This window comes from Limulus polyphemus, unplaced genomic scaffold, assembly GCF_000517525.1.
Source record: "Limulus polyphemus unplaced genomic scaffold, Limulus_polyphemus-2.1.2 Scaffold5781, whole genome shotgun sequence".
NCBI classification, from domain to species: Eukaryota; Metazoa; Arthropoda; class Merostomata; order Xiphosura; family Limulidae; genus Limulus; species Limulus polyphemus.
The window spans coordinates 13875-33113 of NW_013671391.1; the positions used below are offsets into that span (position 1 = coordinate 13875).

Genomic DNA, 19239 nt, shown 5'->3' on the forward strand with positions numbered 1-19239 from the left:
ACCTTGGTCAACATATATATATATATATATAAACACCTTCGTCAATATATATATATCTGTTCCATGTGTTATTTGGAAGCTCTAAAAGGGGGAATTTTATAGTATTGAAAGTTGAATGGTGTTTGAGTTATTGCGACTTAGATTGATTTGATTGTGGAAACAAGTTATTGAAAGAGTATCATAGTAATGAAAGATGAATGATATTTGAGTTACTGATGCTTAGTTTGATTGGATTGTGGAAACACAAGCTATTGAAAGAGTTTTATGGCATTGATAATTGAATGATATTTGAGTTACTGATGCTTAGTTTGAGTGGATAGTGTAAAAACATTCTTGAAAATTATGTAACTTAGACATCAAATTTCTTAACTTCTGAACAGCTGCTTAAATGTGGCTATGTAAGTTGTGTTTGATTATTAATTTTATAATTTATAGATAAAATTAAGTGTGGTGCATTCTCTTCACCATATACAAGGATATCGGGCTGTGTGTGACCTAGTGATTAGTGTGCTGGACTGTAGATCCTTTGTTCATATTTAATTACCACACACACAAAAAGGTTCTCTGCATTTTAGGGCTGTAGGTGTGTTATAAGAGTGAATATAAAATCTTACTATTTGGTCAGACCAGAGTAGTCCAAGAGTTGGTGGTGGGTGCTGTTGACTAGCTCCCTTCCCTTTAAGTTCAAAATTTGAAATGGCTATAGTGTAGATAGCTCTATTAGTTTTTGAATGAATGTCCAAAAGCAAACAATCAAGTATACAAGGATACCACTTTTTTTACCTGTGACTATTTATATTATAATCAATAAAATTAGGTGGAGTACATAACATGTAAACAACTTTCTGGTTTATAGGGAAGTTCTTCTTTTGTTTCGAATACTTCATCTTACACAAGCTCAAGACGCAGCAGTGAAGACTTAAGTGACGAGAATACTAGAGAGTTGAAGGTGAGAGTAAACTGGATGGAGACCACCTAGTTAACATAATGATAAATGATGAATAGATTTATGATACTGAAAGTAGCCTAAATAGTCTTATCTAGTTAACATAATGATAAATGATGAATAGATTTGTGATACTGAAAGTAGTCTAAATAGTCTTATCTAGTTAACATAATGATGAATAGATTTGTGATACTGAAAGTAGTCTAAATAGTCTTATCTAGTTAACATAATGATAAATAGATTTATGATACTGAAAGTAGCCTAAATAGTCTTATCTAGTTAACATAATGATAAATGATGAATAGATTTATGATACTGAAACTAGCCTAAATAGTCTTATCTAGTTAACATAATGATAAATGATGAATAGATTTGTGATACTGAAAGTAGTCTAAATAGTCTTATCTGGTTAACATAATGATAAATGATGAATAGATTTATGATACTGAAAGTAGCCTAAATAGTCTTATCTAGTTAACATAATGATAAATGATGAATAGCTTTGTGATACTGAAAGTAGTCTAAATAGTCTTATCTAGTTAACATAATGATAAATAGATTTATGATACTGAAAGTAGCCTAAATAGTCTTATCTAGTTAACATAATGATAAATAGATTTATGATACTGAAAGTAGCTTGAATAGTCTTATCTAGTTAACATAATGATAAATGATGAATAGATTTATGATACTGAAAGTAGCCTAAATAGTCTTATCTGGTTAACATAATGATAAATGATGAATAGATTTATGATACTGAAAGTAGCCTAAATAGTCTTATCTAGTTAACATAATGATAAATGATGAATAGATTTGTAATACTAAAAGTAGCCCTTAACAGTCTTATTTAGTTAACATAATGATAAATGATGAATACATTTGTGATACTGTACCAATTTTATTATCAACCAACTGAAGTTTGATGCAATATATAAAGTTAGGAAACCTTTTATGTGTGTATTTCTTTATTAATTTTATTAAACCTTAAGGAAATCTCAGCTGTTTATTACCTTAATCTCTTTCTAAAGTTTTATTGTAAGCATTTTTGTTTTCTGCCAAAAGGACAGTTAAGATATTTAACTAGTTATATACATTATGATCTATACATTTTTTATTTTTTTAATATTAAGTTTGGATAGATGAGATTAAGATTTACAATTTAGATCAGTTCTACTAATTTTCTCATACTTTTGTTGGATTAGTATTTGAACACTACATTAACAACAAAAAATTCATGACACACATAATTTCAGAAATTTGTAGTAATTTTTTTAAATTTAGAAGGTTTTTACTGGTAGTTTTTGAAACAAGTGGAATAATTGTTGTTTATCTTGTGAAGAAATCTGTACTTACATTATAATATTTTGCACACTGTCCAGGATATATTGTAATATGTGTAACATAATATTTTGTGATATCTCAAACTTTACAAAGTCTCAAAGATAAATCTTCATATTTATAGGAACTGAATGTGTACAAATGTAAGATGTGTTTTATGGAAGAACCATTAATAGGATAATAATTCCTAATCAAGTAAAGAGCATATTTATAAATCAACAATATTAATAGACCAGAATATTAAAGGTCAAACTCGCAAGTTGCAAAAAAAAAGCCATAAATTAATAAAATATTAGAGTAAAATCAAATTATGAAACAGTATTATAACTAGTTTTAGAGCTAGTTGAATTCATAACAGCATTATTTAGTTTGTGTAATACATTATTAATCTTTTTGTTTCAGGCTGGCATTGCCTGGTTGTTAGGGCACTCGACTTGCAATCGGTGGGTTAGAATCCCTGTCACACCAAATATACTCACCCTTTCTACCATAGGGGTGTTATAATGTGATGGTCAATCAAACTATTCGTTGGTAAAAGAGTAGCCCAAGAGTTGGTGGTGATGACTAGCTGCCTCCTTTCTTAGTCCATCTCTGCTAAATTAGGGATGGCTAGTCTAGAGAGCCCTAGTTTAGCTTTGCATGAAATTCAAACCAAACCAATCTGTTAGTTTCTTGAGATAAGACTTTGTGGTTTTAATATTGTTGAGTTCAGAACTATTTTTGGGATCCTAAATCAACTCCAGTTTCAAGTTAGAATAAATAAGATGAATATTTTTATATTCTTGTCTATTTTTTTTATAAGTTCTTAAATAAACACAAAAGACATCAGTAATTGGCTTTTGTTTTCTTTGAAATTAAGAAAATGGTTTCTGTTTCAGCATCAGTTACAAGATATAGAAGAGAAGTTCAAAAAAGCCATGGTCAGTAATGCACAACTTGACAATGAGAAATCATCCCTCACTTACAATGTTGACACTTTGAAAGATGAAATAGAAGAAATGGAAGAAAATTATATTCAGGCACAAAAAGATTATAAAGAGAAGTCGAGGGTAAGGCTTTGGGACTCATTACACTTGATAGAAAAATAATTTTAGTAAAAATGATGTTTCTATAAGTGTTTTCATAAATGCAGGGTGTCTAATATGTCTGGAACGATAAGTGATTTGGCTTTTCTTAATTCCAGATATGTGACTTGTTATGGCAGTGTCCAAGGTTTGAGAAGTTTGAGTTAATCTAAACTTGTTTTGAATTACAAGGACAACATATGGAACACATTCTGTAAAATTCATTGAAGTACCTATTGTTCCAGTTTTTTCGGACATTCTGTAGATCGAAAGCAGAAGTAGTTTATAATGAAACACATTCTGTAAAATTCATTGAAGTACCTACGGTTCCAGATTTTTTTGGATGTGCTGTACCTTGACTTTTAAGAAAAAATTTTAAATTGGATAAAGGTGTATATTTTGTGGAATTTCTTTCTTGTTGTTAGAATAATCTGATTCATTATAATTTCTAGTAAGTTTGTGAAAATTTGCTTCTAAGAGTAAGAGAGATGTAAAAATGATTTCTTTGTTTGTGTTACATTTGAAGCTAAAACCGCATATTTTTATTCATTACAAGTGTTACGTAGCGGGTGTTTACATATTGTTAAATAAACCTTTGTCCATTCACTGACGTATTCATCAGAAGTACAAGAAATGCCTTATAAATGTATTATAAAAACAGTCATTTTATGGATTGATAGTCTTAATAGTTCCTCTTCTCTAAATACAGTGGAATGTTTTAATGGTAGTGACTGCTGCTATCAATATTTCATATCTGTAAAATAATAAGAACCAAATGTTGTGCATCTTTTAACATTTACAACATCTAATAAGTTGTCAGGCTTCTTGTACAGTAATATACATTGTAAGTATGTGTGCGTTTATGCAGTATTGGAAATAATTGTGGAAACAGTGAATAAAATGTTTATAAGATGAAACTCTTATGAGATTGCTTCTTCTATTGTGTGAAAAATGAACTACATCAGAGTATAGGCAAGTGTTGAAAGTCTGCATTGTGATTGGCTGTCATCCAACTAGTCAGGTAGTGGTACACCAACATAATGTTTATAAATGTACAGGCAGTTAATTATTCCCAGCAGTAGTATGGAGAATACACTATTGATTCACAGGAAAGAAATGCCACAAAACAAACATGCATTAATCAAAGTTTTGACAGGTGAAGGTTACTCCATGTGAACAATTGAGGGAAAATTACATGTTTGGAGAAAAACTGTATGGAAATTAAAGACTGTATGTGAAACATGAGGATTCAATAGAGATTGTTTCAATGACTTAGCTGTAAGTACTGTTGTGGATGTTATCTCCAATTTAAATTGCTTAGCAACAATCACTGATAGCTTGTTCAGTTGTATAGAGGAGAATAATATCAGGGCCAGCATACAACATCTACTGAGGCATGTTGGAAGTGTGAGCTGTATCTCAGCCAGAGATGTTGGAGATCTATATGAAATTGATGGCATCCTGACTGCTGACAGGTACAATAAAATTCTTGTGTATCATGTAATTCCATCAATAACAAGAAATGTTGGGCAGGGATTCCTCTTTAAAACAAAGATCCCAAGTATGCAACAAATGTGGTGAAACAATACCTGGAGGCTGATGAAACACTTGGCCAGTGAAGTTTTGATATGGAAAGGAAAAAATGTGAAATGGCAACCAGACAACCTGGCTGAATTTTGAGGAATAATACAGGACATATTGAACATTATTTCACAATAATATATTGGTTTTCTTAGGGTAGTTTAAAAACAAGATGTAGTGTTTTTTTTTAAAAGTAAGTTTAAGATACTAGTGCACTGTCCAATTTATTCATTTAATTTTCTTTTGTATTTTTTGTAATAATGTATCATACTAATTAATACGGCCTTGCATAGCCAGGTGGTTAGGGAGCTCGACTCGCAATATGCGAGTCGCGGGTTCAAATCCTCATCCCACCAAACATACTCACCCTTTCAGCCATGGGAGCATTATAAAGTGATGGTCAATCCCACTATTCATTGGTAAAGAATAGCCCAAGAGTTGGCGGTGGGTAGTAATGACTAGCTGCCTTCTCTCTAGTATTACACTGCTAAATTAGGGATGGCTAGCGCAGATAGCTCTTGTGTAGCTTTGTGTAAAATTAAAAAGAAAAACTAATTAATACTGATAAATTGATTATTTAGTTTTGATTACTCATTGTTTCTAATGCTTGTTTATATATTTGTGATCTCAGAAAAACATATAAGGTTCAATAAGTGTGAACATAAAATGATAAAAACCCTATAACCCGAGAGCTTTTGAAAGGTCTGCCTTTCGAAAATGCTTGAGTTATAGGGTTTTTATCTTTTTATGTTCACATGTTTTGAACCTTGTATGTATATATATTGATCTTCAGTTTTTCAGTGTTCTTATGACATATAATATATTTGATGTTACTTGTTGTGGTGTACCTTTATGTTGATTTTTTTTTCAGGCATATGATCAACTGAACAGATACTTTAAAGAAATGAAAGAAGAAATTGATTTTTTAAAAGAAGGCTTAAGACAAAGGGATGAATTAATAGAGGTAAGAGTTTTTAACAGAGAAGAAAATTGAAAGAAAATTTTGAAATGATAACCATTTTGATATATAAAATCAATTAGGATGCTTGAATGCACATAGGAAAAAAAATTACAAATCACAAGATTATTATTTTACCTGTTTAACAGAAACTGTAAACTTAGATGATATGAATTCATTCATCTTATTAATATTTAAAGCAAATCTGTCACCGACAGCTTATAGCCAGAAGATATGGAAATTTAACTCTTCTTAATACAAAAATATTCTTAATAGAACTCATTAAGAATTATTTGTGTACGCAGTTACATTACAGATGTTGAAATAGTTCTAAACAGAATGACATAGTTAAAATGTCTCTGTGCTCTGAGTATGAGTACATAGTGTTGCAGAGAGTATAGAACCTAGAATTCAGTTCTTCAGCAACTTGTGCAGTCGTTGTTTAAGGCTCATAACGTAAATCAAATTATTATTTCGTTTACCACAATGAAAATTTTTTATTATTATGTTTGTTAACAAAAATACAAATAAACTGAATAGAAGGGAAGAACATTGATGTCAAACGAATATGCATCCTCATTCATCCTGATTTTTATTTGTGAAATCTACATCTGTTAGTCTCAAAAATATGTGTTGTGGTCTTTCTTTTATGTATTGTGTCTGGAGCATCTCGTTTCAATGAACAGCAGGTATCAGCCATCATGCTGATATAACACCTTCCCTGGTACCTCTTCTACATAACATATTGGTGTGCAGTGTCACATTTTTGGAAAAGGAAATTTTGGGAAGATGAGATACTTTGGGTGTAAAAAAGAAAGATTATTTTCTTGAAACTAGTATTATGTCATTTTGGGTTGTTCATTTCTATGTTGTTGAAAGTTCTAATTAAACCGTGACATCTGTAAAAATGGTTAGGTTTTAAATACACCAAGGAGCGAATACATTTTAAGTTTCAGGTTTTATGGGTTTTTTTTTTTACCAACCTTGGAATTTTTAGAATTTTTTTTTTTTCTGTGAACTATATACATTCAGTAGTTTTGACCTAATGGAAATATTACGAGCTGTGGGTACAAGTATTTATATTACCAAGTTTTTGTAACTTTTTATTTCTTTTGATAACTAGTAAACACAAAACTTATTTCCATGTATTTAATTTTGTTCATGTTATCGATTCATAGAATCTGTAAATATTTTCCAGAATTGCTCGTGAACGATCTTGTAACTGATGAATGAAAGCTTTTTATCAAGGGTTTGGTATAGTCACTTATAATTAATTTTGCTTGATAGAAGAGTACTATAAACTATTTAATCTGGTTGTTATGGATTGTATAATCTGTAATTAAAAGAACTCCCAGCTTTAATGATTTAAGTATAAAGAAGTGACAAGTTGTATTAAGTGTACTACCAATTAGATAGTGAGGTATAGATTTAAAATTAATATTTATAATTCTTTATATTAAAGTTTGATTTCAAACTTGCATTTGTGTACCGGAACCGTAGACGGTGGTGAGAAAATTATGATGTATATTTTTGTTTCTCTAAAATGGCCTCACAATAAAGAGTTCCATCACATTAAACATCTGTTGCCCCATTCACACTAGAACAACTCGCTAGACATAAAGAACTGGAATGGTAATTGATCTCGGTGGAATTGGCAGTATCACATCAGCCGTAGCAACTTGATTTTCAAAAAAAAAAACCCTTTTAAGTGCAGTTTGTCCTTCTGTCCTTTTGAATCACGTGCTGCGCTTTTTTTACAGGATTATGGACTGGTCTTAGTGGGAGGGGAGGAAGCTCTCATTAACGGAGATGTCGACGATAACAGTTCCAGGAATACACCAGACAGTTCAACTCCAGTGTTGCCAGGCAGAGCTGCCTTGGTCTCCCAAGAAGCTGCCCAGATTTTAGAAGAAGCAGGAGAAGGATCTCTAGGTGAGTTATGTTAGATAAACATCTTGGGTTAAAAGATTAAATTAAGATGTAATTGTTACCTGAAACTAATGTAAATATCTTTTGGAATAACAATAATTGTAGCAATTCTTTAAACATTTTTAACGATCATTTTCGATTTTTGTTTAAATTGCTACTATTCAACATTTGAAAAAGTCTCAAAACTCCACTGAGAATCATTTAGTACAGAAATTTTCACAAGATTTCCATTACATTTTTAGTTTTTTATCTTGTTAGTGAAGTTCCTATTTATAAATTTCTAGTCTATTATGTTAAATATTTAGTAACTTACAGTATGTAATATACTACTTCATAACAATGGAAAGTTTATATTACTGGTGCAATAATATCAAATAACCAGTGTTCACATTCCATTCGTAAGCTGTGAATATGGGACTTCATACGTGTGGCATGGTTTCATAAGTGGTGTTCTCATTTATATTACACCCTATAATCTAGCAACACGGTAGTGTGTCTTGTGGCCAAAAAAAAAACAACCTGCTGAACATACAGTGTGTTATTAACAGGAGTGATAGTTTAGCGATTTTCCACCTTCTGCAGCTTGAATTGTAGTAGTCTCAACTATCACATATTTTCAGTGGATGTGCTATACTGGATTCTTACTTCACATACCAAGTTTCAAGTTTTTCTTCTTCACACCAAAAGTACGGAAACTTTATTTGACAGAAAAACATACTTAACTTTTATGAATTTTTTTCAGATTTGGTACACTGATAGAGATCTTTATAACCTACAATTAGGAGTCTCATTTGGTGTAAATTTAAGCCACATGTGTAATGTTACTCAACAAAAACTGCTCAAATTTAACGAACATTTTTGCACATGCCTACGTAAAAGTCACGTGAGCTGTCAGTCTAACATTTTTACTACAGCTTCATTTAAGAGTAAAAGTGGACCGTTTTTAGTTCTTTTTGTCATTCAGATTAAGGATGGTTGATTTAGTGCAGCAAAACTATAAGGTGAAAGGACGTGCAGATCAGATACATAAATATTGGTTAGGCCAAGCAAATTAGATCTTCCAAATAATTTTGGAAAAGTTTTAGTTATTTTCATAATGTTTTTTTTTTGTTTTTAAATTTGAGGAATTTAGTGGTACGTGTCCCATACGTAGATTAGTTTCCATGACAGTTTTTCACATTGCATTGCCTATATTTTCAAATATTCTCATTGCAGGATACACCAACGATAATCATATGTATGCAGCACATTATACATCATTCTTTAATGGCTAGATTTGGCAAAGTATAATATTAGAAATAACAACTATGTTTAAAGTGTTAAATAATGTGAAATAGTAACCTTATGAAATATGGTACTCCAAAATAATGACTGCGTGTGATATACTAATATTTAACCTGAAACAATAACTACACATTAAGTAACCTGAGATCGTAAATTCGTGAAATATGGTAATCTGAGTTAATGACAGTATTTACTGTGACATAATAAATAACCTGTGTAGTTACTGCATTTAACATGATTGATAGCTTGTGCTATAAAATAAGTTAACAACAATGTGTATAGTAAATAAACGACAAGTGATGCAGACATTTTTTTTATAACCTCAGAAATATAAGGAGCTATTTTGTGAATAATTAAAGTATTTTTTTTTTACTAATTTATGAATTTTACATGATTTAAAAACAATGAAGTCTTGTTAGGTTTTCTTGTGGAAAAATGTTATAATGTTTAAATTTCTCTTAGTATTACGTTTACAATTTCTTATAGATGTAAAGTTGAAAAGATTAGCGGAGAAGAAACAGGAACTTCTAGATGAAGTAAGTGTGAGGGTATTTAAATTTTCTGTTTGGCCGTAATATAGCTGTTAAACAGATAAACATTTGTTTATCTTTTCATTTATTCAATTATAAACATATAATTATTTTTTTATTTTTCTCAAACTACTTAGTATATATATATAAAAAAATAATTGTAAATATATAAATGAGAAAGATAATAGCAGTCTTCAAAGAAAAAACCTAAATACATTGAAATTTTTTCACAATTTTCAAATTTCTCATGACTTCTGTGAACTTGTATTAAAAACCTTTTATGAAGCGCAAGTCATTTCACAAGATCTGTTAGAAATTAATGTGACATGTTGACCTGATGATTTTTCATTGAGCAATAAACTTCAGCACTTTGAACTATTAACATTTTTCAAACATAAGTGTTACATGTTACATTTTTCTTGATGCTATAAATAGGATACTATTTCAAACGTAAGAGTTACATGTTACATTTCTCTTCATGCTATAAATAGGATACTATTTCAAACGTAAGAGTTACATGTTACATTTCTCTTCATGCTATAAATAAGATACTATTTCAAACATAAGTGTTACATGTTACATTTTCTTGATGCTATAAATAAGATACTATTTCAAACATAAGTGTTACATGTTACATTTCTCTTCATGCTATAAATAAGATACTATTTCAAACATAAGTGTTACATGTTCCATTTTTCTTGATGCTATAAATAAGATACTATTTCAAACATAAGTGTTACATGTTACATTTTTCTTGATGCTATAAATAGGATACTATTTCAAACATAAGAGTTACATGTTACATTTCTCTACATGCTATAAGTAAGATACTGTTCTCAAATATCTTATTCAGATTAATAGGATAAAACTAGATTTGGAAGAAGAAAGGCAAAAGACAGCTAGAATGGAACAGATTACATTAGTACATGGCCCGCAGTCTAATGGTCCTGAAATGAAACTGTTAGATATTCAACGTACGTATCTTTGTTGTTTTAGTTACAGTTATTTATCATGTAGTTTTAAAGAGATTCAAATATTTTTTTACATATTGAAAGTGAAGTGTAAAAAGTAAACTTGTTTATTCCTTCCTGTGATCAAAATATAATTTATCCCCTACCCAAGACAGTACATAAGAGCCAGTGCTGTGCTCTGGTTACTATTTCTGTAACTAATGTTTTTATTCGATTTTTTTTTATTAAAAAAATTGACTTTTTTGTATAACTTATCCATATCAAAAGAAAGAAAAACTAATAAAATATTAAATGGCTTATAAATTTTGTTACACGTACATTGCCGTCAACAAAATGTACAAGGACATTACAGATTTTGAAATTTCGCATTCACGCATGTGCATATTTCTTTACAGGAAATAGACTATTCAGCACCTGTTTCTTACAATCTTTGTTTTGAACAAACTTCAGCAATTTTTTATGGCTTTAGTGCTATGAAACGTAACAATGGAATATAGCAAACTCGGAGCAGATGAAATGCTTTTTTTTTTGTATGATTTGATTAAATTTTATTATTTATAATCACAAATTTAAAATGATATTATGGTTATTTTATTTCACTAAACAAATTGAAGATAGATGTTATCATTGTTTTAATTTTAGATTTACATATTTTCTTATATTGAATGCAAGAATTCACCATATGTTCATAATATTTTGTACTAAAACAAAATGTATTTAATCTAAGGTGTTGAATGTAGAAATTATAATTTTTAATTTGTTGATATGGAAATGAGCAAGAATAAAATAAAAGTTGAATATTTGTGTGTCTCATGATTAATCTTTTGTTATGGTTACTTTGTTTATTGTAAGTTAAAACTTAATTATTGTCATAGCAACTAAACGATAGATGTGTAAGTCATTTGAATTTCTCTAAAGAATGTGCGCGTACAAGTGACTGATCCAGGAACTCCGCGTTTGTTACATATTTTCTAATCATCTGAAGCTATATACAAATAAATGTTCCAGGATTTTAGGAAGTTTAACCTTTCAACTGTTGTTCACATCATATGATGCAAGCCTTTTGCATGATGAACCTTAAAATAATTCATTAATCTTTATGCATGGGGTGGTACATAGATTTACACAAATGCTGCAAATTTACACAAATGCTGCAAATAAATGGGGTAACTAGCAATTGAATGGAAGAGTTAGAAAAGGTTTCTTTCTTTTTTTTTAACTTCATGTAAACTTGTTGTTTTCAAACAGGAGAGACGAACAAGCAAGTCAGTGACTATAAGTTCAAGCTGAAGAAGTTAGAGCAGGAGAATTCAACATTACAAAGTAGTGTGAGTACAGTTTAAAGAATGAAGATTATTAGATCTAATTTGAGTATTTAGTTTTCTATCACAACTTTAACTCGGAGTAAATTGTGCTTTTTGTTTTGTAGGTGTCATTCTGACCAGATTAAGCACTTTGCTTTACAGTATAGATTTCATTCCAACTATCTTGAATGACTTGTATTATAGCAGAGGTGTCACTTATCGTTGAAGATGAATGACTTGTATTATAGCAGAGGTGTCACTCATTGTTGAAGATGAATGACTTGTATTATAGCAGAGGTGTCACTCATCGTTGAAGATGAATGACTTGTATTATAGCAGAGGTGTCACTCATCGTTGAAGATGAATGACTTGTATTATACCAGAGGTGTCACTCATCGTTGAAGATGAATGACTTATATTATACCAGAAGTGTCACTCATCGTTGAAGATGAATGACTTGTATTATACCAGAAGTGTCACTCATCGTTGAAGATGAATGACTTATATTATACCAGAGGTGTCACTCATCGTTGAAGATGATGAACACTGAATTTAGTATTGTTATATAATTTATTTAAGTCTTGCTTCATCCCAGGCAACTAAAGGAATGAAATAGTTAGCCTAACTTTAATTCGATAGCACTTTTAGATTTTCTTTTAATTTAAAAAAACTGTCGTGTGCAAGAATTCAAGAATGGTTTATTACAAACATTCGTAAGTTAGACAAGAACACTGTAGACAGTGATTAAATTGATTTGTCTTCCTGTATGTAAAAAAACTTATGTTGAAAATGAAATCTGACTAAGATGAAATTACCTAGTACTTCAAACTTTATGTAACGATAAACTTAAGTTCATTTCCTTGCCACTTTCTGTGTTAAAAGTGTAAGTTCTGTGTTTTAACATGTTTGAAATGTTTTGTTTTGATATATTTATGTATGCTTGTTAACTACGTGCTACTTTAGTAGTACTTTTATAGAACGAAATGATAAATCGTGATGTGTATTTTAGTTTTTGTTGCATTTAAAGTGTAGAAATGAAGTCATATTCTACTTGATGTGAAGTTTCTTTTTCTTTTTTTTTTGGCTTTTGGGTAAAAAAAAAAGAATGGCTACTACTGGGAAAAAAAAAGTTTTTGAAAATGCAATACAGTTAAGACCTAAAGTAGTAGACATTTTTTAAAGGCACATTTGGTATAACGTCATGTTTTATTCAGTTATCTCGATTGGAAAGTCAAGTCACAAGGTACAAGTCTGCTGCGGAGAATGGAGAAAAAGTAGAAGATGAACTAAAGGCTGAGAAGAGAAAGTTACAGAGAGAGGTGAGACTCTGTGTATTTTATTTATGGTGTAACATGTTTCATCTGAAGCACTAAGGGTTTTTTAGTAACTTGTATTCCATTAAAATTGTGCTTAGTTTCATGTATCTGTAAATATTATATGTTACCTGTTGTGAAATTGGAACTTCTTATATTCTCTTCTCTGTGTCTTAAGTTGTTTCTGATTTATTTGCTACATTAAACTTTTCAAATAGAGAATTAGGTTTATGTTTAATAGTGAATCACATCTATGTTTAGTAGTGAATCACATTAACATTTAATAGTAAGTCACATCAAAAGTTTGTAGTAAATCACATTAACATTTAATAGTAAGTCACATCAAAAGTTTGTAGTAAATCGCATTAACATTTAATAGTAAGTCACATCAAAAGTTTGTAGTAAATCACATTAACATTTAATAGTGAGTCACATCAAAAGTTTGTAGTAAATCACATTAACATTTAATAGTAAGTCACATCAAAAGTTTGTAGTAAATCACATTAACATTTAATAGTAAGTCACATCAAAAGTTTGTAGTAAATCACATTAACATTTAATAGAAAATCACATCAAAAGCTAAAAGTTATGTCTACAGCTAATGAATTGAAGTTGTAGACTTGCAGATATATAGAATAGTGTGTACAGGTCCCAAATTTGGACCCATAGGGAAAACAGACATTATGTTCTTAAATTTAAACAAACACATTTCTAATGTCAGTTGTACATATTTCAGGAAAGAAAATACCTCGATGGCACAGTATACCAAGAATTGATATGTGTATGGCTGTTAATGGCATGCAATTTGTATAATAAATAAATATATTACAAGTACTTAAAGTACTTGCTTTAAAGCATATAACAGATGTGTGTGTGTGTCTATATGTATACGTACGTTAACATTTTAATGTCCGGTAGTTTATACCAATACAGATGTCATATTTATTAAAATTCAAATTGTTTCTGCTGCCTGTATAAGTTTAACCAGCACATGCGAGATATATTTTCTTTCCATAAAAACCTGTATGTCAGTGTTAAACCATGAAAACATAAACTTTTTCGAGCCACATTATAAGATTTCTCACCTTGTATGAATGAATGAAATAATCTGTTCATGGATGTTGTCAGGTTTGTTTAATCAGAAATAATCCTTAAGTGTATGATGTCAGGTTTGTTTAATCAGAAATAATCCTTACATGTATGATGTCAGGTTTGTTTAATCAGAAATAATCCTTAAGTGTATGATGTCAGGTTTGTTTAATCAGAAATAATCCTTACATGCATGATCTCAGGCTTGTCTAATCAGAAATAATCCTTACATGCATGATCTCAGGCTTGTCTAATCAGAAATAATCCTTACATGCATGATCTCAGGCATGTCTAATCAGAATTGCTTTTTTTTTTGTCGTGCAGGTTCGAGATGCTCAGGCAAGAATTGAAGAGCTTGAAACAGCTAATGCTCATTTACAGAAAAGAATAGACAAGTTGAAATCATCTAGAAATGCTGTTGTTACATAAATGTTTTTCATTTCAGACTAGGAAGTTGGCAGAGATTGTTACATGTAAATTATCAGAAACAAAAGTGAATGTTTAATAGAAGGTTATTGTTTGTTTTTTTGTTAACCAACAAGAGATTTGACTAAGGTTGAGGAGTACAGTATGTGTAACTTTTTGTTCTTATTAACTTGTTCATATGTTTAGGTATTTTTAAAAGATTAATTTGTTGCAATAGTTTGAAAAAATCAACTAAAAACAAGCTTGATAGGGACTTGTCTGTAATTTGGGAAACGATTCTTCAAATGAAAAAAGTGTACACATAACACTGGAGAAGATCTGCCATAAAAAAATTAAGGGTTTGAAGTGGATAAAATCCTTTTATTTTAAAAAAAAAGTCACAATTTATTTTCGGGCTTTTAGTTGAAAATGGCCCAATGTTTGATTGTAAAATTTGTACTGTTTGTAATAAAACTGTACTATCCAATTCAAACTGGTTTGTACTTTAAAAAAAAAACAGGATAAGTGACATCTTTCTTTTTATCGGTGATTATGTACATCTTTACTGTCTTTGAAGAGTTATGCTGAAGATGCATAAAAAATTGTTTCTCAAAAACATCAGTCATCATTTTTGCTTTGAAACTATGAGTTAAACCAATGAAACATGAAAAATTGTTTGCTCACATTTTACAAGAAATACCAGTAATTATTTGTATAGATAAAGGACGTCATTGGAATGTTTGTTGTTAACTTGTTACGCGTTTATGTAAAATAACATTTTAATGAATACATAGTTAAAAACTAGGTTTGTCTTTAATATTCTAGCTAAATCTAGCTAGGTTGGTGCCAAATCAACCCTTTCAGGGAAGGTTTAAAAAGTGCGATTTTATATAAATTTTTATGGTTTTAAAATGTCTGTTAATAGCCTATTTAAAATAATTGACTACGTTTTTTTTCTAATTTCTGATATTTGTTAATTAAAATAAATAAATGATCATAATGCTTTTAGTATATACGGTTAATTGTAAATGTTATCTTTATTACCATTCTTTACTCGTGTGGATGGTTAACATATCAATCAAGTAATAACAGAACAAATTTTAGTTCTGTAGAACTGAGGTACATTATTATTGTTCTGGAGATGTGTTTAAGGTTTGTTTTTTGCTGACATTTCTTTAAATACCTGTTGTGTATCTTAAAAAAAAAAGTTATATTCAGAAGCTGATTAGCTTTACATGAAAGTATTTTTTGCATTTTTCAATGCAACAAATTAAAGAAATTTAGTAGCCAGCAAAAGATATTTCTTAAATAATGAATTTGTTTTTGTCTTAAAAATACTGAGGTTGAATATGTTGTATTAAAATGATTTAAGAGCATCACCATGTCCACTTGTACTCTATCTGACGATGCACCGTGAAAATAACCCCACAACACAGTTTCTATTGAAAAAGGCTCACTTGTAAGGCTATCGTGTTCAAAGCATAGCAAACTTTGTGGTGTGTTTTCCATAATTCATCTAGTATACAAGAATGATGGCATTCCAGCACCTGTTTCAATAGTCCATTGGCACAGAACTCCACGGGCACTGCGTCTGGTGACTTCACCAGTATGTATTCATATGGAATAGCATGAATGCCCAATGCCTATTTCATTCTATTGCTGCTGGAGGTATGCATGAGTTAAAAGGTAGGTATGACTGGATACCTTATCTTGGTGAACCATATGATCCATACCCTGTTAATCACATTTCCGTACTGTTACCTGGAGCACGTGGACGACGTTTGCCACTGACTTTTGTATTCCTGGATTTTCATTTATCTCAAGATGCTGCATTTTGCTTACCATGATTGGAGTATGACTTGTTGCAGGTCCTTACTTGATGAGTATGGTATCCCAGGTTGATCCATATTGCTTTTTTTTTTTCAATGCCATTAAGTATCTGGGATATTACCATCTTGGAAATTTTAAATATGCAGCTGGAACACCTCTTTATGATCTGAGTGCATAAATATTTTATGTCAGAAATGGATATTACTCACTCTCTCCTAAAGCATCACATTCTGCATTCCACAACTTTATATTGGTTGTGGTTGGCACTTGATTTGTGTTTTAAAAAATAGTTTTAATATAACGTATTCAACCCTCTGTACATTATTTGATTGCAGCATAATCCAATTGCAAGATGAATAAACACGAAAACTTTTGTAAAGTCAAATTTATTGGTAACTTTGTATTTTTAGATGTTTATCAAAAAAAATTGTGATTTATTACTTAGTTCCAAATAAAGGCTTAAGATAATTTCTTATTTATTTTTTGTACAAAAACTGCTTTAATATATGATGAACATTTTCTTATAAAAAGTAAATTTTTCAAAAACGGAATATTTTTTTTTCATCTCATTGCTGGGTAGAGAACAACTTAGTCTAATCTTTCTAAGTTATTAATGTTCCAAAGTCTGATTTTTCTTTAAAGATTGACTTTGGCCCTTACTGTTAACACGTTGGATCTTATTTTATTGCATTTGTTTTACCTTCATGCTACCCATGGTGGCAACTTTTGGAAGCTTAGCCTCCTTGTTTTTTTTTGGTAGTTTTAGTTTTGTTTTTTGTAATTCTTTTACAGAACATAGAATAACTTGTTTTGTACTTTGCTGTATATGTCTTGCTTTTCACTAAAACGCCTTTACGATGAAGTTGGTAGACGCTTGACTAATGATCTGTTTATTTAAATAGCTTGAGAATAAACATGACGAATATTTAGTGGGTTTGTTTGTGTCTTTCGGACAGATTGGGAAATTTTAAAAATTAACATGTTTTAATATTTGTAAATTGTTACTTCTGGAAAAAGCCCGAGACTGGTTGAGTCACATTGATCTCTGTTGTAGGTACAGATACTAAATAAACTGTTTTGAAATCATGAATTTGAATCATTTTATTATGGTAACTAGTAAGTTTTACATCATACGGTAAACTCTTCTAACGCGGAGTTTGGTTTTTCTTTACAAGTTTAGGAAGCAATACTAAAAATTTAGCTATTTGTATTAGGGATTGCGGTGTCTTTGTTTACCTCATCCAATCAAAACTCGTGTACACACTGCCACGAGCATTCAAATATTCGGGAACATCAAGTGATTTGAAGTTGATTTACCCCTTTCGCTGCACATAACTGTAAAAAAAAATATTTAAAAATGTAGTAAAAAATAAAACAAGTCTAATTGAATGTTAGAACAATGACTAATGAAAGCGAACGAACGTATATATCACAGTTCGAGTTTTGAACACTGTTCATTTTATGACGTTTAATATACTGGTATTTTTAACCTGAAGTTGTTTAAACAGCAGTGTTAGAAAACCTTGGGACTCGCATACAGTTGTCCATAAATTTGAGCTACTGACTAGATTAGCGTGACGGACTGTGAATCTGAGGGCTCATGGTTTGCGTCTCGTTGCCGCAGAATCGCACTATATACTTTGAAACCATTGGTGCGTTAGAAGAGTTACTGTTAAATACCAGTATTCGATAAGAGAAGCCCAAAAGTTGGCACTAGGCGCTGTTTAATAAATATCAGTTAAAAGAGCAGATAGTCCTTGTATAGCTTTGCAGAAATTTTCTAAACAAATTATCTTTGGAGAAAGGAATAACTTTTTTGTGAGTGGGTTGTACTTGTTTGTGTTGTCTTTGTTACACGAGTTATCGCTTGTTGTGCTTGTTTATGTTGTCTTTCTTACGAGTTATCACTCGTTGTGCTTGTTTGTGTTGTCTTTGTTACGAGTTATCACCCGTTGTGCTTGTTTATGTTGTCTTTGTTACGAGTTATCGCTTGTTGTGCTTGTTTATGTTGTCTTTATTACGAGTTATCACCCGTTGTGCTTGTTTATGTTGTCTTTATTACGAGTTATCACCCGTTGTGCTTATTTATGTTGTATTTGTTAAGAGTTATCACCCGTTGTGCTTGTTTATGTTGTCTTTATTACGAGTTATCACCCGTTGTGCTTGTTTATGTTGTCTTTGTTACGAGTTATCACCCGTTGTGCTTGTTTATGTTGTCTTTGTTACGAGTTATCACCCGTTGTGCTTGTTTATGTTGTCTTTGTTACGAGTTATCACCCGTTGTGCTTGTTTATGTTGTCTTTGTTACGAGTTATCACCCGTTGTGCTTGTTTATGTTGTCTTTGTTATACGAGTTATCACCCGTTGTGCTTGTTTATGTTGTCTATGTTACGAGTTATCGCCCACAATTTTATTTCCAATATTGAACTTGTTTATAACTTGTGTGTTAAATGTATTTAGTTAATGGTAACTTATGTGTTAAATGTATTTAGTTGATGGTAACTTATGTGTTAAATGTATTTAGTTGATGGTAACTTATGTGTTAAATGTATTTAGTTAATGGTAACTTATGTGTTAAGTGTATTTAGTTAATGGTAACTTATGTGTTAAGTGTATTTAGTTAATGGTAACTTATGTGTTAAGTGTATTTAGTTAATGGTAACTTATGTGTTAAATGTATTTAGTTAATGGTAACTT

General features: G+C 30.5%; 1 protein-coding gene across 1 annotated transcript in view; it reads left to right on the plus strand.

Annotated features, from left to right (window-relative positions):
• Positions 1-15215, plus strand: part of LOC106472968 (leucine-rich repeat flightless-interacting protein 2-like) — a 27156-nt gene extending 11941 nt beyond the window's left edge. Inside the window, exons 4-12 of the mRNA XM_013933637.2 lie at positions 857-949; positions 3163-3333; positions 5801-5893; positions 7648-7819; positions 9587-9636; positions 10484-10604; positions 11850-11929; positions 13120-13224; positions 14632-15215. Of these exons, the coding sequence (XP_013789091.2) occupies positions 857-949; positions 3163-3333; positions 5801-5893; positions 7648-7819; positions 9587-9636; positions 10484-10604; positions 11850-11929; positions 13120-13224; positions 14632-14736 (990 nt within the window). The 3' untranslated portion in view covers positions 14737-15215. The remainder of the gene's footprint in view (positions 1-856; positions 950-3162; positions 3334-5800; positions 5894-7647; positions 7820-9586; positions 9637-10483; positions 10605-11849; positions 11930-13119; positions 13225-14631) is intronic.
• The last annotated feature ends 4024 nt before the right edge of the window (positions 15216-19239 follow it).